General features: G+C 30.8%; 1 protein-coding gene across 1 annotated transcript in view; it reads left to right on the forward strand.

The window, feature by feature from the left end:
• LOC131948888 (dynein axonemal heavy chain 8-like) overlaps nucleotides 1-21,456 on the forward strand; it is a 38,360-nt gene extending 16,904 nt beyond the window's left edge. The window contains exons 38-79 of the mRNA XM_059310600.1: nucleotides 9-107; nucleotides 293-543; nucleotides 725-799; nucleotides 1,075-1,245; nucleotides 1,675-1,827; nucleotides 2,034-2,141; nucleotides 2,421-2,587; nucleotides 2,836-3,022; nucleotides 3,208-3,455; nucleotides 3,591-3,719; nucleotides 4,565-4,768; nucleotides 5,069-5,206; nucleotides 5,814-6,064; nucleotides 6,191-6,336; nucleotides 6,650-6,881; nucleotides 7,177-7,317; nucleotides 7,434-7,514; nucleotides 8,304-8,539; nucleotides 10,763-10,959; nucleotides 11,082-11,210; nucleotides 11,473-11,581; nucleotides 11,771-11,956; nucleotides 12,144-12,299; nucleotides 12,554-12,763; nucleotides 13,161-13,306; nucleotides 13,536-13,721; nucleotides 14,121-14,232; nucleotides 14,417-14,590; nucleotides 14,770-15,005; nucleotides 15,359-15,581; nucleotides 16,072-16,263; nucleotides 16,474-16,671; nucleotides 16,887-17,003; nucleotides 17,167-17,278; nucleotides 17,439-17,569; nucleotides 17,708-17,825; nucleotides 18,092-18,151; nucleotides 19,042-19,205; nucleotides 19,386-19,502; nucleotides 19,600-19,809; nucleotides 20,007-20,171; nucleotides 20,500-21,456. Coding sequence (XP_059166583.1) covers nucleotides 9-107; nucleotides 293-543; nucleotides 725-799; nucleotides 1,075-1,245; nucleotides 1,675-1,827; nucleotides 2,034-2,141; nucleotides 2,421-2,587; nucleotides 2,836-3,022; nucleotides 3,208-3,455; nucleotides 3,591-3,719; nucleotides 4,565-4,768; nucleotides 5,069-5,206; nucleotides 5,814-6,064; nucleotides 6,191-6,336; nucleotides 6,650-6,881; nucleotides 7,177-7,317; nucleotides 7,434-7,514; nucleotides 8,304-8,539; nucleotides 10,763-10,959; nucleotides 11,082-11,210; nucleotides 11,473-11,581; nucleotides 11,771-11,956; nucleotides 12,144-12,299; nucleotides 12,554-12,763; nucleotides 13,161-13,306; nucleotides 13,536-13,721; nucleotides 14,121-14,232; nucleotides 14,417-14,590; nucleotides 14,770-15,005; nucleotides 15,359-15,581; nucleotides 16,072-16,263; nucleotides 16,474-16,671; nucleotides 16,887-17,003; nucleotides 17,167-17,278; nucleotides 17,439-17,569; nucleotides 17,708-17,825; nucleotides 18,092-18,151; nucleotides 19,042-19,205; nucleotides 19,386-19,502; nucleotides 19,600-19,809; nucleotides 20,007-20,171; nucleotides 20,500-20,826 — 6,992 coding nt within the window. The 3' untranslated portion in view covers nucleotides 20,827-21,456. The remainder of the gene's footprint in view (nucleotides 1-8; nucleotides 108-292; nucleotides 544-724; nucleotides 800-1,074; nucleotides 1,246-1,674; nucleotides 1,828-2,033; nucleotides 2,142-2,420; nucleotides 2,588-2,835; nucleotides 3,023-3,207; nucleotides 3,456-3,590; nucleotides 3,720-4,564; nucleotides 4,769-5,068; nucleotides 5,207-5,813; nucleotides 6,065-6,190; nucleotides 6,337-6,649; nucleotides 6,882-7,176; nucleotides 7,318-7,433; nucleotides 7,515-8,303; nucleotides 8,540-10,762; nucleotides 10,960-11,081; nucleotides 11,211-11,472; nucleotides 11,582-11,770; nucleotides 11,957-12,143; nucleotides 12,300-12,553; nucleotides 12,764-13,160; nucleotides 13,307-13,535; nucleotides 13,722-14,120; nucleotides 14,233-14,416; nucleotides 14,591-14,769; nucleotides 15,006-15,358; nucleotides 15,582-16,071; nucleotides 16,264-16,473; nucleotides 16,672-16,886; nucleotides 17,004-17,166; nucleotides 17,279-17,438; nucleotides 17,570-17,707; nucleotides 17,826-18,091; nucleotides 18,152-19,041; nucleotides 19,206-19,385; nucleotides 19,503-19,599; nucleotides 19,810-20,006; nucleotides 20,172-20,499) is intronic.
• The last annotated feature ends 346 nt before the right edge of the window (nucleotides 21,457-21,802 follow it).

Here is a 21,802-nt window from a genome sequence, read left to right on the forward strand (position 1 = left end):
TTTTTTAGATCCCCAGATATCTGTCTGCAAGCACTTGGTGTTTTCTGGAGCTTCAGTAGCATTACAGCTCCAGCAGTTTATTGACTCTAACATTTATCATAGGCAAGGTAAGTACAGGATAAACTTAATCAAATATCTGATTAATAATGCTAAATCACTTTCCTTTATGGGTTTAACAATATTAAATTTAAATTAAAAAAATAAAAGTCATTTTCTATAAGAAAAGAGTTACATACTTAAGTGACCTATTACTCAAGTATTTCTAACACTTCTACTTTGTTTTACTCATTAGGTTTTGTGTTTGGAGCAAAAGATAACAAGAAGCTCAAAGTTTTCATTGATGACCTCAACCTTCCATCTGCTGACAAAAATGGCATACAAAGATGCAATGAACTTCTGAGGCAACTCTTGGATCAAAAGCAGTTATTTACCCTGCAGAAACCTTTTGAGTGGCATACAGTGGAGGATATGTCAGTCATCTCAGCCATGGCTTTCAGTGATTACCCATCAGCTTTTAACAGGTCTCTCTCTGCTAGGCTATTGGTTAGTATTTTTTAAATATTTTTTTTATGATAAAAATGTTTATTTAATTCTATACTCATATTAATTTAGAACTACCTGAATGTAAAACATTAATTTTAAAAATATCTTTATGATTATTATAAAAACCATTTAATTAAAAAAAGTAAAAAAAAATGTTTTTGGTTTACAATTATCTTTTTAGCGCCATTTTGCTGTGTTCAGCATTCCTGCTCCCCATGATAATGGTCTTAAAACTATTGTTCATGGAATTCTAAAGGTAAGATATGGTGTCATCAACATTTCTATGACAATCCTTTACTACCATTACAAGCGATGTACTTCAGGTAAAAACAATGGCCAAAATGTACTACATGGACATATTCAGGTTTAAGACTAAATCTATTATTGGTTTCATAGCTTCATTTAACTAATGATACTTAAACTGTTTTTGTTTTTACAATGCCAGATTCCTTTTTTAAATGCTATAGCTTTAAAATTGCTAACTTAATGTTCACTACCTTCTGTCTAATGTTTGAATAAATATACCAACAGGCAAACACCAGTAAACGTGACTCAACAGGAATAGACCCTGATCTCCACAACGCCTTGGTCTCAGTCTCATGTGATATGATGACATCAATCCAAGCTGTTCTCAAACCAACTCCCATGGATGGCCGTTGTCACTATCTGTTCACTCTAAAAGACATCACTCACTGTTTCCAGGTATGTAGGCTTTTTGTTTTAAATTATTTTAAAATCATATAAAATACTTATTTTAATAGTGAAAACAAAAAAACAGCAAAGTATTTCTAGTTTACTTTTTGAAAAATGTACCATGATTTTCTTAAACTTAATGTTTACCATTGAAAGAGTCTGAGTGCCATGAGTTACTTAAACTTAATGTTTACCATTGAAAGAGTCTGAGTGCCAAGATTTTCTTAAACTTAATGTTTACCATTGAAAGAGTCTGAGTGCCAAGATTTTCTTAAACTTAATGTTTACCATTGAAAGAGTCTGAGTACCATGAGTTACTTAAACTTAATGTTTACCATTGAAAGAGTCTGAGTGCCATGAGTTACTTAAACTTAATGTTTACCATTGAAAGAGTCTGAGTGACATGATTTACTTAAACTTCATGTTTACCATTGAAAGAGTCTGAGAAAACTGGCAGATGAAAGTAAAGCAGATGAAATTATGGTGATTTCTTTCTGGCGTCATGAACTGATTAGGACTGTCAGAGATAGGATCAGTCGAACTTCTGACCTGAACTGGTTTGATGACAAACTGAATTCTTCTTTGGAGGAGGTAATAAACATTATGGGATTCAATGAACAATTTAAATTAAAAAATAAAAACAAAAATACAAAAGATTTTTAAGACGACATTGAGTACTATCCTTTTTAAAGACTATAATAATGTATATTAAAACTTCTTTAATTTTCTCATAATATATTGATTGATTAATATTTTTGTGTTAATTCTTCTTTTAAATCATTAAAATATGATTTCAGACATGGAAGGAAAAGACAGTAAATCTTCATGAGCATTTTGTTACTTTCCCAATTGATGCTCGAGGGTTTCAAAGACCAGTGACATCAATAGGATCAAAACATATCAAAGTAACATTTTTTTTTAAATGTTGATTTGAATTTATCAGTGTGTACGCATTTAAATGTTGTAGTTGCTACTGAAATGTTATAAATACCATCATTGGTTCCATTATTTAGCCTGTTGAACATTAAGCACATGTGTTTAGTAAGAAATATTTTTATTGTAAATAAATATTTTAAGCGACATTTAATATTCTTAACATGCTTTACATCCCAGAAAGCCAAAAGAAAATAAATATGCATTTAATTAATTTAGTAATACAATAAAACTTTTGTTCGTATTTCTAGGTGTCACTCCAGCCTGTTGAAAAAATGAGTGACCTTCACAGCTGTCTCAATACACATTTGACCCGCTACAATGAAGAGTTTGGAAATGTCAGACTAAACATTATGCTGTCTGACTTTATTATCTCCCATGTTGTAAGACTGCATCGAATACTTAGCTTCTCTCATGGGTAAACTGAGATTCAATTTTTACTTTGTTTCTAGCTTCATTAAGTTAATTTTTCATTTATCTGTTAAACAGTCAAAATTTTAAATGGCCAATTTTTACAACATATCTCAGAAAATAAATCATTTATTTTATAAAATTGTTAAATTTAATTAAATTTAAATTAAAAACAATTCAATTACAAGATGAAACACGTATTAGATTATCTACACATTAATCTTACTTTGAAAGCCTTTTTTGTGAACATTTCAGAGGCAACATTTTACTAGTTGGTGCAGTAGGATCTAATCTTACCACACTATGTCGGCTGGCGTTGCATGTAGCAGATATTCCTATTCACAAAATGGACACCACAAAACAAACAAGCTTCTTTGATGGCCTCCGCTCAGCTATTAGACTGAGTGGATCAGAAGGAAAAGTCATCTCACTAATGTTTACAGTAAGGGAGCATTCATTAATTATTTTTTTTAAACTCAATATTTCATGTAAAGCTCAAATTTTAGATTACTGAAGCATTTTGTTTAGTTTTAAAAATAAATTTTACTTATATTTTGTCCTACTCTGTAGCTTAAAATAAATAAAATAAAATTTTTGAGATGTATATAATTTATTGATGATTCTCAGTCAAGGGACTTAGAAGACCCAGTCCACCTTGATGCCATCAACAGCCTGATGATCAGTGGGGAGTATCCACATTTGTTTTCCAATGATGAAATGGAAGGGCTACTGCAGGCCATCCACCCAGCCATGAAGAGAGAGGTTTCCAGCTCAACTGTTGATCCAATGAAATTCTTCGTCTCAAGGGTCAAAAGCAACCTGCATATTTTAATCTGTCTTGACCCCAACCATGAACTGCTCAGAACAGCTGCAATGTATGATTTCATTAACAAATTTGTTGAATACTTAATTTTTTTTTAAAATTATTTTAAAAAGCAGTGATTGATCAATATTTACAGAGAGCATTATATTTATGTTAAATATAAGCAAGAATGTTCTAAAATTTTCAGAAACTTTCCTGGACTACTGACTGGCTGCCAGATGAATTGGTTCTGTGACTGGCCACAGGAAACTCTTCTAGGAGAAGCTTCCTATTTCCTTACAAAACACCAGCTGACTGAGGATTTTGAAGATCTGAGGCAAATAGAGTTCTATTCCTCTTATACTTTCATCTTTAGTTTAAAATCATTTGAAGATCTGAGGCATATAGAGTTCTATTTCTCTTATACTTTCATCTTTAGTTTTAAATCATTTGAAGATCTGAGGCTTATAGAGTTCTATTTCTCTTATACTTTCATCTTTAGTTTTAAATCATTTTTTATCAAACTTTAAAATTAAAGTAAATATTTTAAAAAATCTTTTAATGCTTTTTGGTCAAAATGTAATTTGTATGCTGATCAACTTATCATCAATTTAATTAAATAAAAAGAACTGTTATTACAGTATTTTACAGAAAACTCATTAACCCCTTTACCGTGTGTCACGAGTTAACTCGTCATATAAAATCTTGGGCTTAACCGTACATCACGAGTTAACTCGTCTTCAGATAAAAAAGTCGTCTGTGTGCCGTGCGTCGCGAGTTAACTCATTTTGATACGAAAATACGAAAATAGCATTGGAAATCAATAACAATGTAGAGGGAGGCTAATCTAACAGCCAATTCAACAGCGTATGATAAAAATAGGTCATCACGTGATGTTGGTACTGTGCTTTTGAATTACCTTCTTTATATTTACCTCATAAATTCTAAATGTCAACTCATTTTCACTCAAAATGATGTTTTATTTTGTCAGGACAACATAACAAATCAAATAATGAAAAAAAAAAATAGTTTCCAAAAAAAATAAAAAAAATTTCCACGGTAAAGGGGTTAATTTAATCTAGAGTATTGTAGTTTTACATGTCAGGTTAATAGCCTAACCACTGAGCAACTAGGTTTAAGCTGTAGACACGACTAAGTGTTGTGTTCTATTGTCTTTTTCAGAGAAAGCATCACAACAAGCTTGGCCAACATCCACAGTTTTGTACTGCGTGACTGCAAGCAGATGCCATGGGCTGGTGATGTCAGCACAACCATCTCCATGACAACCATCAAAGTACATGAGAAGAAGAAGGACCAGCTTAAATATCAAACAGACAATGTTCCCAACATACCATATTCTAAAGTTATCTTACAAGAAAGAATCAGGTAGTGCCTGCAAATAATTTATCATAACTTTGTTATTCACACTTAATGGTGTCAATTTTTCATTTCCTGATAATATAGTTTTGTCTCCTTTAACCAATAATTACCCTGTTTAATAATGTATGATGCCTAAAGTGTTTTATTCAATTGCCAACTTTCTGCTTCTTTGTTGTTTAATTTTTTTAAAAACTTTTCATATAGAGCCTAGGTGAAGAATATTTACTTTAATGAGTTAACTATTACTATATTGTATAATAAAATAAAACATATAATGGAAATATGATGATGGTATTTGTTTTGCAGATTGAATCACAGAGATTCAAGTAAAGCAAAAAATGAAGTTTACATTGGGCCTACAACCTACAGAAGGTTTATGGAAACTTTTAGATTTTTGTATTCCCTCAAATCTGATGACAGAACAAGGAGAGTGGAACAACTCAAGTAATTTTTTTAGGGAATTCTAGATATTTACAAAACCTTAGTGTAAAAATAATATCTATTTCTAGTCAACGAGTGAAATAGAAATAAAAGTCACCCTATTAAACCTGGTGGTGCACACAGCAGATGAACTAGAGCTTTTTCTGTGACTTCAGCGTATGAAGGGATAGTGTGGTCAGCATTATACCCATCTACCTTTACTTTTCTCTAAAATTTACATTGGAGCTGGGTGGATTAATGGACATACTACATACTTGAGCCCAGGATCTGAACTCAAGGAGTTCAGGTTGGCAGTCAAGCACTCTACCCCCTGGCCATCCCATTAATCTTGAAACTTTTATCGTTACTGCTGTTGTAATAAAGAGGTGTTTTTTTTTTTAATTTATCTGGTTGTTTCTTTTCAACAACTTGAAAATTACTAAAAGAAAACTAATTATAGATGCTAATAAATAAAGATAGCTTATACAAGTTTAACTTGCAACAAGATGGCAAATTGAATTATAAATATATTTCTGTTAGGCTATTTAAATTTGTTGTTTTATTGATAGATTGATTTGTATTAAAAAACTTACTTTTGCTAGTGAATTACATCTATTGTACTTTTTTTTAGAAAAGTGATAACAACCTTAGATAAAACAAGAGTTGATGCTAAAGTTATGAAGAAAGCAATTAAGACATTGAATCAGAAATTTGAAGGAGCCCAAAAAAGCACTTCTGAGCTGCTCAAGAAGTTAACACTCAAGGCAACAACTTTAGAGAAACTGAAAGCTAAAGTTGGTTTGAGCAAGTCCCTGGATGCTTATCTACAGTTGACTGAGATGGATGTGGAGGAGGAAGAAGAAGATGAGTTGTTAAAAGAAGGTGAGCTGATGAAAACTGTGTGTCATCCCAGAGGCTTTTCTTTGTTTGCTGGAAACTAATTTTAAATTAACTTTATTTAAGTGTATGTATGCTGCTAATGAATTTTTGTTTCTGATATAATTTCAGAAGAATATGATGAATATGATGCTGAGTTTGATCGGATGAGGGAAGCGAATTTGAAAACTCGCCAGGTTCAAGCTAAAGATGAATTAACACTGGCGCAGTCTCAAGTTGAACAGTGCCGTGGCAGCTTGGCATATGCAAAACAGCAGGTCAAATTTTCAGCTATTCATTGATCTTGATTTATCTTGGTTAACCCATATTCTTATTAGTTATCAATAAAATATAATTTAATGTTTAAAATTCAACATTAAAGGAGTGATTGTTTTCTTTGCTTAGTTCAAAATAAAGTTTACAGATTTAATTTATTTTTTATTGAAAGAATAGAACTCATGATGAGAGAATAATATTGCATACGTCTGAATTGTACAAATCTGTGCATCCTATTTTGTTACAGTTCCTTTAAATGAAAATATTATTTTTAAAAGACTTAAGATTATCAAGATATGTCTTAATTTCTTGCAGGTAAATTTCTGGAGAAACAAGGTGGATCGAGGTGTTATTGAACATGTGAGAGCCTTCTCCAACCCACCTATCCTTGTAGGGCAGATCATTGAGATGGTGATGGTTCTCATTGGTAAAAAACTGCCATCCCAACGGATATCTGAGTCCAACAGAGAAGCCAACAGTGGCAAAGATGACATGTCCTCACGCATGTCCACAAGCTCCGGTGGGACCAAACCTATTGTCAAAAAAGGTAAGAAGCTGATGGCAAACGTTTTAAAAAAAAGTTATTCTTAAAATAGGTAGAATTAAGTAAATATCCTCTAATTTATGTAAAACAAAAAAGTGGCAAAAGTTTGTCAGAAGTTGTAGGCCTAGTGCTTTTTTTAATAGAGGTTAAATCATGTTAAAAGTTATATTTTTAAAAGTTTAAATTTCTTGCAAATGTTTTACTTTTTAATTTTTTTTACTGTTTTATCAAATGCTAAAAAAAAATGTCATCTATGAACATATTATTATTTTCTGTCTTTTTATTTTTTCTACTCTAGCAAAACCTAAAGAAGCTGGTGACAAATTTGACAAGGCACAATGGAAAAGTATGCAGCAGACAATGTCAGACTCTGTCAAATTTGTGGACATGCTGCACAACCTTTCCTGGGAGGATGGCTTGCCCAATGATGTATTAGCTGGTTAGTATTGTATCCATTTCAATTTATTGCAGGATGTACACATTTTTCAAAGATTTTAGAATGCAATATTTTTAATAAACACCAGCTGTTATTAAAATCACTTTTATTTAATTCAGCTGTTGAAAGTTATTTGGCATGCAGTAAAGAAGGACAGTTAGGAGTCACTGGAGAAGGTAGTCTGCTTGACAATGCACAAGGTAATAATTTTTGGTAATAATTCCCAAAAAGAAATCTAATATTATAATTGTAACACATAGCATGGGTTACAAGTCAGGGGGGATAATTTACACTTTGTTTTGGTTGCGGCCCCTGTGGGACAGCAATTGCTGATGTTATTTTTTTTTATGATCTTTGGTAATCAATGTTTCCCCTTGTTTCCCATGTCATGTGACCTCGGGAACACATGTGCCCATGGCATTCAAACTCCAAGCTGCTGTGACCAGGACAGCTACTGACATGGGGATTGAATAATGAGTTGTATAGAGCCCTAATTGAGGGCTATAGATAGATCCATGTACTTGCAATGGTACTGGAAATTGCAATTCTATATAAGCCGATCCAGAAACAAGCAGCATCTTTGATTTTGTTGTCTCTCAGGGTCAGCCCGTAAACACACTACACCTCAGTGGGTGATTATTACACTTTCTCCGTACTGAGGTAGTGTTACAATAATCAACAAAATTTGTAATTTGAGTTTTTAAAGGGGGACAATCAAAGAAATACAAAACACAACAAGTTAAGATAATTTTTCAGATATAAATATTTCATGCTGATTTTAAGTCCAACAGACTTCTCTGCTCTAGTTTGAATAATCTTGACTGCTGCTTTCTTAAAACCTAATTTGTTTGTGATAACAGTACTTTTAAAATAACTTTATGCAAGTTTTTAAACATAATATAATTTTGCCTTTACCACAATGTACACATTATTAATCATTGCTTAAAAGAATGTTACATCTTCTAATCTAAATCTATATCCTTTTCTAGAAAAGCAATTTTTAGCAATCAAACAAAGGTCATCATCTCCTGGAGCCAGATCTGGCCTGACAATTGCGGGTGCCAAGTATGCCAGTGAGGACTGTGCCACTCTGGTGCACTACACTATTGCCATTGTTGAGTACTCAAGACTCTGTGGACCTCTAAAATCATCCCTGGAGAGAATGCATGAACTAGAGAGGGAGATTGAAGAAAATGAGAGACAGCAGAAGCTTCAGGAAGAAGAGGTATGTAGTCTTATCATTGATTACTTTTATTTTATCATGCACAAATTATAAATAAAAATATCTACTATAAATGCACCTGTGTAATTTTGAATGACTAATTTTCAAGTATGCTGTGTTCTTTAAAAAATATAATGTAAAGAGTGGGCCTAAATATAATCTATATTCAAAGCTTTGAAAAATTATAGTATTCTAGCACAAAATAAAAGCAATAATATTATTTAAGCATTTATTTTGAAGTAATGCACATTTTAAAACTAACTTTGTACTAAACAAGTATTGAGTAGCCTATGTGTTTTCCAATTTTATTGATTGAATTAAAAAGGAAATTTTGTAAGCAAAAATCAAACCTAAAAATATTTTTTTAGTTATTCTATGTTTGTCTGATCAGATTAAATATTTTGTTAAGTCCTAATGTTAGTTATCTTTAATATATACTTAAGTATAATAATGGCAAATTATTATTTCGTTTATTTACCTAATTCTATTTCTATATGAAAGTTTATGTTGTATATCTTTATTTCCTGAATGCAACTTAAAGATAAAGATGAGATTACTGAAGGTAATGCTAGCTAACATTGGCTAAACTGTAGACTAAATATTTTCATAGCAATTTTTCAGTTATTTTCTGATAAAATAATGTATCTTCATTTTATTTCTTTAACTATTTTTTAAATTATTTCTTTAATTTTTGAACTTTTTTAGCCTTAGATCTACATAATCTCACCAAATATATTAAATTTAAATTAGAAGAAGAATTAATTACCATGTAACAAATATTCAAAACAAAGACTACGTGTAAAGAATGTGAAATTTAATATCTCTATAAAAAAATCAATATTTTAGTTAATTAATGTTGCATGCCAATGTTTACATATTAGAATTTAATAACCTATAATTTTTCATCCTTTTATTAATGGTAGGCATGTTTATTGAAATATATAACTAATATTTGAAAATATGTATTTTTTGCACAATTCTTAATCAGCTTCAGAATATTTTTTAAATGTTCACATATTTTTAGGAAAATAAGCTAATAAATAATCAACTAACTATACAATGTTTGAAACAGACTTCCTTCATTTAAAGAATAATTACACCTTAATTGAGAAATTTACATTTTTATAGTAAGAATAATCAGCATCATGCTCAGTTAATTGAAGACAGAAAAATAACCCAAAGTGAACCACGTGTTTTAATACAGCCTACAAACAGAAACAAATGCAAGCCCACACACAAATGTATAAGCAATGCTTCCTTAGATAAAATATGCATTAAACAAATGTTATCCTTGTATACCATACTAATTCTTTTTACAGAGAAATCCTTCTCTAAAACTTCAGGTATTTCTTTCTTATAGCTATTTTGCTTTAACACATGTTGACATTTTTGTACTTGAAAAATATTTTTATTTAATTACTTTCATAATTTCATGATTTCCAGTTTATCAATGAAGCTTTAATGAAAAATGCCTGTTTTAAACTTTTGTGTGTGTTATAATATCAAAGATTGCACACTAGATCTTGAAACCCATTTCTATAATATTTTTAGAAGATGTGAATTACTGCTTGTGAATTCATTTGATTTTTAAAAATTTTGACTTAGAGAAAGTCTGTAATGTATCTATACTTTGTTCACATTTTTATGTTAATTATTTAATTTGTATGCATTTCATTTTTCGCCTTTATTTGCAGTTTAATTATTTGACTTTCCGCAAGTTGTTATTTGAACTTCCCACTTATTTCAGTATTTTTAATTAAATGGTTGCCTAATTTAATCTCATACCATAAATTACTTTAGCACACACCAGCACTTTAGAGATATAAAATACATCATCAATTAAATTTTAAGTTTTAATCTAACAAACCTTTGTTGTTTTTTTTTAAAAAAAGAATAAAAAAACATTTTATGATGTACAGGTATACATTATTCTGTTTACTTTTGTACTTACACATTTTACACTTTACATTCTGCAATTAAATACATAGATAATTGTATAAATGAATGAAATATTTTTTTTACAATTAAATCAATGTGTTTACTTGATGGTAAGAATCTTAGTTGGATAATATTTAAAACTCTAATTAATTTGAAATTTTGAAATAATAATATAAGTTTTATTCAATAATAAAACTTTTTTATTGTAAAGGAATTTTAAAGTTTGAAATCAATAACACATCAGGGAGTATAGTTGTTTAGCTTACCTTTTTTTGATCTGCTGGCTAGTCCAAAGAAGAAGAAAACACTAAGCAAGCAGATGAAGATGATGAAGATCTGTCTGAAGCTGACCTTCCCAGAATTCAGCAGGAGGTCAGCCAGCTCCAAGCCCAGTTTGATCAAGCTGTGATTGAGAAACATTCTCTACAAACAGAGTTGCATTCTATGAATGAACGCCTGAAGTCAGCTATAGAGCTTGTTGATAGGTTCGTTTGGTTTTTGAATGATCACATATGCAAATATAATAATAAATTAAAATACTTAATTCAAAATTTTTAATTTGTAATCAGTAAAACATTGTAATGTCAAATTATTTTACCTTTTGTAGTCTGAAATCTCAAGAGAGCAAATGGAGACAGGAAGTGAAAGACAATGACAGCAATGAACTTCTTTTGGCCAATTGTATTGGTGCAGCTGGGGCTCTCACTTACTGTGCACCTGTCAATATAGACACCAGGTACAGAGATAGTTAGTGTGAACAATACTTTTCTCTGTAGTTGAGTAACAGGTCTCTAGTTTTAGAGTAACTAATTTGTTTTAGAAAATGTAGAAAAATTTTTATTTTGAACTTTCGAGAACTAAAAAGATTATGATATGATGAGCACTTTATCTTGAGTTATTATTTATCTAATTTTAAATTGAGTAAGTAAGACACTTTATAATCAAAGGAAAATCACTTTGCTTGAAGTGATTATTAATAATTTCATTTTTTTCTGAAGGCGCAGAATGGGCGAATTCTTTATGCAAGTTTGTGAGCATCATGGTCTACCACTTCATAAACAACAGCTGTTTAGAAACATGGAGCTCATTGAATTTTTGCACACTCCTGTAAGTGTTAGTCATTCTTTATTCCTGTGTTATTATTTTTAGATTGAGCTACTTTTGATCTGCATGTTACCATCCTACTTTTTTCTCATATTTCCTAAATAGTAACCCATTTAATTTAAATCCTAAATTACAATTAAAATGTTTTAGATTTATTACAATATTTAATTTTTAAAACTTCCTTATTGCCAGCTTGATATTATTGGGCTGCAGCAGAAGCAGCTGCCAACAACAAGATTGATGTTGGAAAATGCTTGTTTCCTGATGCAAGATGAAAGTGTCACTGCCTGGCCACTCATATGTGACCCCACGTCACGTGTCATTGATTGGCTCAAGTTGTATTACACAGGGAAGAGCTTAGTGGAGGTCAAATATCATGTGAGTAGTTGATCCATGGGATTTCCTTTTAAATTATTGGAATACATTTTTTTTTAATTTCTCAATATAAAAGAATTAAGTTTTGGATCATTTATTGAAGAGTTATGGGTGATGTTATCCTAATGAAAATTGGGCTATTTATGTATGTTGTTAAATATATTTATTAATTTTTTATTATCCAAATCAGGAAATCCGCTCACAACTAGAGAACTGTTTGTCTGATGGAACTGCTTTACTAGTGACAGATTGTGATTTACTAGCTCTGGAGAAAGACAGGAGATTCATCGACACAATACAAAACTGCACAGCATTTATTAATGGCAAATCAAGATTTAAAATAGTTGTGAGAATTCACTTATACTTTAAATGCTGTTTTATAAAAAATTTTTTCATCTTTAAAAATATTTAATAAATATTAAAAATGTAGAAGAATGATGTTGTTAAACATTTTTTAATAAATACATCTTATTATAAACAAATAATTTAATACAATAATATGTAACTGAGAGTAAAATACTAAAATTAACAGATGTCTTAGAAATATTACCCTCTAAGACTAGATAAAATGTTTAGAAAATATTCCCTCCCCTTTTTCAGGTAACTGACCATGAGGTAGAATGTGACCCAAGATTCCGCTTGTTTCTACACACAACAAGTGAACCCCACACCTGCCCACTGCACCTTGCAGCTTGCACAGCTGTCACCTTCTACCAGCAGTCACGAGCTGATGTTGAGGAGGAGTTGTTGGATGCTTTTATGAAACAGGAAAAATCAAGGCTGGAAAATGAACAAACTGCTCTGAGAGAGGTAAATCCTTTTTAAATTTTTAAAAATTTAAACCCAAAAAAAATCATTTTAAAATTAATATTTCACATAAATTATTGTATTTGTTTATATCTGGTCTTATTTAATATTATTATTTTTATTTTGATGCAAATGTATAATGGTTAGGATATTAACCATTTTTTCAAATTTTATTTCCTTTTATAATTTAGATGAATCATTACTTCTAAAAAAAAAGTAATGGTGATTATGGACATACTTATAGATGTTTTTAAAAAGGGAGGGGTGCTAATGGATAATACAGTTATGGGAAAAACAGTCCAACAGAAAGATGCAATACACAAATCATATATATGAGCAGTAACAAAATATTTAAAATTGCAACAAAACTGCTGGCTTAAAAACACATTTTTTTTGCTAGGAAAAACAAGAAAACCTTGGAACAATTCAAAGACTTGAAGAGCAAATGAAAGAGCAACTTTCTTGTGATGTTAGGCTGATGAATGATCTACAGGCCACCAAGAAAATTGCAGAACTGAAGAAACAATATGAAGAAACACTAGAAAGGTTACTTTTGAATTTGATTATGTAGACAGTAAATGTGTAAATAAATAAATAAATAGATAAATAAATAATTTATTTATTTATTTATTTATTTATCTATTTATTTATTTATTTACACTTAGTAATAGCATTGTAAATATTATAGTTTAAAAATATTTTGGACTTAAGTTTTTATACTTTTATACATTTATATTCCTTTTGATAAAAAACCAAAATATATCTTTTTTTTTAGTCAAGCTCGTGTTCAAGCTGGTGAAGATTCCATTTTAAAAGCCAGAGAAGGTTTCAGAGCTATAGCTCAAAGGGCAGCTGTGTGCTTTGACACTACGCAATATTTGAGAGACATAAACATACTTTACCAGACTTCTTTTAAGCAGTTTTTATCACTCTACCTAGCTGCTATAGCACATTCTGAAAGGTATAGCAAAATTATTACATCTTTAGTTTTTCATTTTAAAAACTAAAACTGAATGTATCAAAGAAATGTTGTAAAACCTGTAAGGTAAAATAAAACAAATTCTGGGCTTGTTTTTAATTTATCTAAAACTAATCAATTAAAGAAATATCATGACTGTCTACTAGTAAAATAACACACAAAAAAAACTAACAGATTTTAAAATAATATACATTTACATTTAAGAAAGAAAGTGGTCTAATATTTTTAGTAGTAAGATTCACAATTTTTAATGATAAAGAACCCACATACAGAAATACTGTTTAAATCTATCATATTGACACAAACCTAATAATTTGTCTCAATTTTGATACATATTTTTAATCCACTTTTCGGCCATTAAAAAGTGTGTATGATTTTCAGATCTGCAATGAAAGCTGTTATTGACAGATTAACTTACAGTGCTTTTTCAACAACTGCCAGAGGAATATTAGAGAGAGACAGACAAGTTTATGCTCTTCTTCTTGCCATTGAGGTACATTCTGGGTAGTCTAGGCTCACTATATATAGTATATAGCAATCATTGGGTTATGGTGAATTTAAAATTAGAAAATTATTTAGTTAACTAAAAATAAATTGAGAAATAAAAATAAAACTGAGTATTTGAAAGAAAATGAATACATATGTTTAGACTTATTCAATTATATTCCCAAATTTAGGTTGAGGATTCTCTTGGTAACTTAAATCCTGGTGAGAGGGAATATGTTATCTCCCCTAACTTCAGCTCTGTAGTAATGTCAGCCATAGCAACCAATGCCACACCTGATCCGCATGTCATGCAGTCCAAGAAACCTTTTGATTGGATGGCGGATGAGCAGTTTCACAACTTACAAGTAGGCTACATTTTAATTTATGTGAATATTTTATTTGATCAAAATTAAAATATGACCAAAAATTTTGCAAAAATTTGTTTTAGGAAAAGATAAAAATAAAATTATATTATTTATTAACTATTTACTTGTGTTTAAATATTTTCTTTTTAATTTAAAAGCTGCTGTCCTTACCTCCTCAGGTTTTAGCAAATCATTTTGAGTGGTTCAGGGACATGTTTGACAGAATGCCTAAGGATGGGAGGGAAACTCAGTGGAGAAACTTATGTGAGAGTGAACAGCCTGAAAATGTTCCACTCCCAGACAAAATGGATGACGTGCTCAAAGCCATACAGAGGCTGTGTATTGTCAGGGCTGTAAGGAATGATCGTTTGCTGCAAGCCAGTTCCTACTTCGTTAGCTGTGTTCTTGGCAAAAAGTAAGGCTTTGATGAATTTTTCATTTGTATATTCTTTAGTCAAGAAGTGTCAAGACAAATAAAAGATTTTGTCACTGATTTATCTTTTGCTTTGTATCTAACCACACTTTAATGTACTGATGAAGACCTTGGGTCAAAACATTATCGAACTTTTAGTTGTCCTTAATTTGTGAGATTATTATCAGTTTTTTTGTTATACTGATAAACATTCAAGTGCTTAAATGATTTGTTTATATTTTATTTAAGACAACTTACTCATACTGCACAAATTTTATTAGTTTAGTCTATATTAAACTGAACTGATATAAAACAACATGGTACTTAACCTTTTAAAAAAAAAATTTCTTTCCAAGGTACAATGCAGACATCTCCATAGACCTGCCCACCGTTGTAAGACAGAGCACACCAAATCTACCCATCCTGATCTTGTTTAGCACTGAATCAGAGCTGACCACAAAAACCTTTCAGGAGTTTGCCAGCAAGAAACAGCTCCGGTTCCAGTCACTCATGCTCACAGACAACAGCACCTCAGATGAGAAGGTTGTTAAGAAACATATTCTTAAAGGAATGACTGAGGTAAGTTATGCTCCTTCAGCCAAAGGTAAGCCAAAATCAAATTTAAGCATGTTTTGTAGTTATAACTTTATACATTTAGCTAAAAAAAGTATAAATAACATTAGGGCGTATTACACTTTCCCTCCCTCTTCTGCAATACTGTCTATATAGGAGCATATGATAAATTAAGAGTTATTTATTTTATTGTATATAAAATAATTTATGTTTGTCCCCAAAACATTGTATGTTTCATAAAAAGAAAATTAAATGCTCCTGCATTCTAAAATATTTTCATAAACTAATTGACACCAGAGCACGAAAATATTTCCCAAAAAAGCACAGCTTGAATGAGACAACAGCCTACTTAGCTTAGTTGATAATTAAACTTGTTATCAAATAAAATGGAAACAAATCAAATTAAATGGACACAAAAGTAATTTTTAATTATTTAAAGCAATTGTAAAATTCATCTCTAATTATTTTCATAATGATAATTGAATGCTAATCATAGGGCATGTGGATTCTTCTACACAATGCTCATAACTGCCCTCGACTACTGAGCTCACTAGAGTCAATACTGAATGAGAGCATCCAACAGTGTGATCCCAACTTTAGACTTTGGATTTCCTCCCATGTCAGCTCTTCCAACATACCAGTCAGACTCTTACAGAACACAATCAGGGTTTATATTGATTCACCAAAGGTGAGAGGAACTCATCATTTTAATGTTTGTCAAAATTTGAATATTCTTTTATTTTAAATTGTCTTAAAGTGAATTTTAATAATTCTAGTTTTGTTTATAAATACTTTACTTAAATAAACAAGATGCCTCTATAATTATGCAATCATACTAGTATGTTACTTTACTTAAAGTGAATGCTTCAATTATACAAAACTATTTCAATAAAATTAGGTAATGAAAGATTGTCTAATTCGCAATATGACATGGATGGAGCCAGATATTTTAAGACAGTCCAGCAGGCCAGATTGGCCGGCAATGTTGCACAACTTGTGCTATGTTCATGCTGCCATTCACTTGAGGACCAGATTTGGTTCTGGTGGATGGAACTTGCCTCATGAATTTTCTAACATTGGATTCCGTGAACTTCAGGTACTGATATTTTATTTGTTTATTTTTTCCCAAAATATTTTTGGAAATTTATTTTATTACGTTTGGCCTGTTCAAGACTTAATATTAAAAACTTAATAAGTCTCTGCGGTTATCTATTGTAAATACTTTGTGGACATTATTTTCATTTAAATTTGCTCCTATGTTTGTAGCTTCCAAAATCCTCCACTTAATTATTGTAATGTTCCTCTGTGCAGGAAGCTGTCAACTTTACTGTTGGTGAATTTCGTGATTTATTATTCACAATGGCGGCAGATGGGTCCATGGCTCCTCGAACAACATCATGGACGGGAATCAGATTTATGTTATCTGAGGTTTGTTGTGTGCTTATATGCTTTATATCTGAAAATAGTTTTAACTTTAATTGTTAAAAAAATATTTGCTGTAACAGTTTTTTAATTTTATATATTCCCAAATATTTTTAAGTTAGCTATTTATCATCATATTTGAAAATCATGTTATGTTCTCATGTTTTAGATAATCTATGGAACTCACATAACAGATGCATTTGACCAGCAAAGCTTGAGTGCACTAGTTGAGTACTGGTGTACACCTAATGCTGTTAAAAAAGATTTTGAAGTTGCAAGATGTAAGTTCAAACAAAAGAATTTTAAAATTTTATACAATATCATAGTACTTTAATAGACCTCATTTATTCTGAATTTTACATTATTTAAAATAAACATTAATAAAAAATTAGTAGGAGGTGAAGCGTGGAACTAAATTATCAAAATTTTGTTTACAAACAGTGAAGTACAAAGCACCAGCCGCTTTCTTCAACCCCAATGTCCGTCTCAACACTTTAATCCAATCCATGGATGGAATCACTCAACATTTCCTTGAAGTTCCAGAAGCTTGTCACCTACATCCTAATATTGAGGTCAGCAAATAATAGCCCACAACTTAAAATATTTTTGTATCTAGATTACATTTTTAAAAAAAGAAATTTTAAACAAAAATTACATGTTTAATCAAGCATTTATTCCTCTGAGTCACTGCCTTTTTCTGAAAATTTCAGACTCTACTGGGTGATGACCAGTACATTTTTACTAGGCTAAATAAAATATTTGACTCAATGCCTGCTACTCCAACTTTGTCACATAAACTGTTTCCTAGACCACCAACACCTTTCTCAGGTAAGAATTAATGGAAGTGTTTTATTTTACTATTTTTATCCAAAATTCATCAATGAATTATTTATTCCAAATTTCTACTTTTTAAATTCATTTTCTTAATGTGTGCAGTTTTACTTTTAAAGTTTGTTAGAAATGTAGGTTTTTATTTTATAATTATTTTATTTAAAAAAGAAAAAGTATTTAGACTAACATAAAAGAGCTATGGAATCTTCTGCTTATTGTAGGCTTTCTCAATTGCTGTTAATTTTAATTTACATTTTCTATAGCACGTTTACCTACCTCTAAAACGGTAGTTGAGAATAATAAAGAATTTGTGTTACAAACAGGTGAATTTTGGTTTTAAGTGCTGAGATATTAAAAGTTTGGACATTCATGTGATAACTGTTTGAATTAATTTCACAATTTTTGAGTTGCAAAATTTAATGTTTTCCAAGATTTCTGAATTGTTAAAACAAGGCTTAACTTTAAAAATGAGATAACTATTTTCTGCTTCATTTTTATTTCATTACCAGAATTAAAGTGACTCTTCTTTACACAATTTAAAAACAATCATTACACAACAAACTGAATTATGCATTCACATTTTTGAGTGCTTTATTAACTAATTTGCACCAAAAAGCAGATTTTGTGAGTGTTCATTTAAAAAAGTAAAATTCAATTTAAAAAATGAGGTTTATATTAAAATCTCTAAAAAGTGTCTGATGTGAGTTTATGCACGCTTAATAACAATTATATAATAAGTGTTATTACTCTTACATGTTTTATAAAAATCCTTTTTTTATAAAGAAAAAGCATTGCTGAAAAGTATGTTTTTTATTGAGTGTAGTATGGTGATATAAAGAATAATTATCTTGATTTTAGAATGCCCTCACATCCTTACAGCTGCCAATATGGTTTAAAGATTAAGATGATTCTTAATAATAAAAGTCCTGCGCCCTGTTAAAGAGAAACAATTTGTGAATTTTTCATTGTTAAAAACAATATCGCAAATTTAAAAAAAATTATTGGTGAATAAATAAACCACATTAGTAGATTTATCTCAAAATTATATTATATTTATGTATTTTGTATTTTAAAAAAAAAATAATGGCCAATCTAAGTATCTATCTTTAAACCCACTAGTTAATATTTTTAGTCTTCAGACTAATGAAATGCAGTTTATATAATTGAATATAATATTGTATACTTTAATTGAAGATATTGTTAAATCGAATAGGTCCAGCTTTGGCCAATATCAGCAGCCAGAGTAACAACCCACTAGTTGTTGACCAGGGTGTGTTTAGTACTGCCAGTTATGCTACCTACAAGTTGAGGAAAGACATGGAATTATGGGAGATATGTCACACCATGCTACAAAAAGTTCCCAAGGCCTACAACAAGGTATGCAAATATATACTTAACATACCAGTAATACCAGCTCTCAAACCTACACAAATTTTGAAATGCCATCTACTCAGGAGGTTTAATCTATAACAGTAACTCTAATAACTTACTAGTCTTACCAATTGTTGTGTTATCACTCCTATTTTTGAACAAATATCAACTTATTTCCTTAAATAGGAGTATATCATAGAGAAGGTGAAAAAAGTTGGAGGATTTACCACATTCAACAACTTCATCATGAAAGAAATTGAGATTATGTACAAGCTTCTAAATGAGATTAGGTCCAGTTTGCAGGTATTGTGATTCTCAATAACAATAGTATTCTTTTAGTCAAATTTTGTAAAAAAAAATGCAATTAATGTTGAGAACTGTCTTCCAACCAATCCACCAGACCATTAAAAATGCATCAGAGAGTGATGTCCTGGGTGACCAAATGTCTCAGTACACCTTAGAAGTGGCAGATGACATCTATCACCTGAGAATTCCAGAAGCCTGGTGTAGGATGTCAGGTTACTCTGCCCCGCCTCTGACATACGGTATGGGCCAGTGGCTTGTGGAACTACAAAACAGATGTTACCACTTTGAGAAAATCTTGTCACTGGTATGAAGAATATTGTCTTTTTAATTTATATTATAAAAGTTTCATAAAGCTTGCATTTTAAATATTTTATTAGTTCACAGAGCAACTCTTTAATTAAAAAACTAGCTGTCCTTTAGTAAAAATAAAATTTTGCGGACTTGACAAAAGTTATAGGCCATACTTAAAAATTAATTGCTTTTCACTTTGTTGTGCTACAGGGTCGTGACAAGATGCCAGCCTACTGGCTTGGTGCTTTCTTTAACCCCAGGGGCTTGCTCTCACTAATGAAACAAGACAGTATTAGAAACTTCGGCAATGACAAACTAGGAAACTTTGAGCTTTTCACATTCCAAACAGAAGTGACTTCAAGGGACAAAGATCATGTATGTATATCTTTGCCAAAGGGTTGTTCAGACATTCAATTCAGACAGTGAATGTAACAAAAAATATATAAAGCTTTAGTAAAGGTGTATTTTTTCTTTCAAACGATAGTGTGTAGTTCTAGTTTAAATTTAAAACTGTAATGTTTTCTTTGGTTTTGGGGTATTTTGATAAAACAAAGAATTGTTTACGAATGAGAAAGCTTTTTCAAATTTTTCTGAATTTGATTTCTATTGCTTAGTTGAAAACTCTACAAATACCATAACAGTTTGTTTAAATTATATTATTCTATATTAGCCTTAAGATATGAAATACTTCTGTACCCTGCAGCTAAGAGACCCACCACAAGAAGGCATGTTTGTGTGGGGAATCTATCTGTGGGGCTGTGCCTGGGAGAAGACAACTGGGGAGCTGCAAGATTTACCTCCCCGCTCTGGCTGTGCAGCACTTCCTGTTGTCCACATCACATGCTGGCCAATCAATGACAAGCCTGCATTGCTGGACAGCACTCGTGCATCAGAAACCTACCAGTGCCCAGTCTACCACTCACGCCTGACTAGACAGGAAGTTGTCCTTGAGATGGATGTGAGAAGAGAGGGTGTGCCGTCATCAAGATGGGCCCTACGTGGTCTAGCAGCAACTATTAGACCTTACTAAAAGAGAAAACTACAATCTTTATTTGTGTGCTAAAATTTTGAAATTAAACCCTAAAAGATAATGAAAAAAAAAGTTAACTGTATATAATAACTATTGAATATTAAGTAAAAAAAGCAAATCTAGCATATTTTAGTTGTTGTGACAATTTTAAAAACCACCTCTATGAAATAGAATCAGTTGTACAAACCTTGTAGCTCTGATTAATGTATATTGTTATAGTTATAAAAAAGATTTATGTGATACTAATATTTATGATTTCATAATTTTGATGGCAACTATAATTGTCCCTGGATAATAAATACTGTTATTGAATTGGCAGCAAATGTGCTAGTATTCAAAGTATTAATTTATATTATAAATTTCAATATTAGAACCATACAAGTATTAAGCAATAAGTTACTTTGAGTGCAGTTATTTTATTTACTCATTGGTTTATGTAATTGTGTATCAATACATTTGTGTAAATTATAAATACAATAATGAAGATTGTCAACTCTTTTGTGATATATATATATATTTATTTTAAGTAATATATTTATTAAACTCATTGTGTTATTGTAGTGTATTTAAAGATTTTTTTGTTTCTTAATGAAATATATGAATGCCATACAATTTTAGAAAGATGTTCAGTATTCGGATTAATAAAATTATAAAATTAAACTATTAATTCGTTTTTATGAATGTTTTGAATCATTACCTACTCTAGATAAACATCGTTAGTATTATCTGTGCACAGTTTAAAGCTATTAAGGAGGGGGGGGGGGGGGGGGGTTGTGACACCAATTAAACATTGTAATATTTGCCTGAGGAAAAAGCTTTTGTTGAGAATTGTAATAACTGAATTGACTTCTAAGATAGGGGTTGACACGAAATTTTCCACTTGATATAATTACTGTTTGAATAAGGCCCCTCAACGCTTTTTCTAGGTGGATCAATTTAAGTTGACGCCACTCAACAAAAAGGGGTGGGAGGGGGA

Source organism: Physella acuta, unplaced genomic scaffold (genome assembly GCF_028476545.2).
Source record: "Physella acuta isolate Inbredline_101_S28 unplaced genomic scaffold, ASM2847654v3 ptg000664l, whole genome shotgun sequence".
In the NCBI taxonomy this organism is placed as follows: domain Eukaryota; kingdom Metazoa; phylum Mollusca; class Gastropoda; family Physidae; genus Physella; species Physella acuta.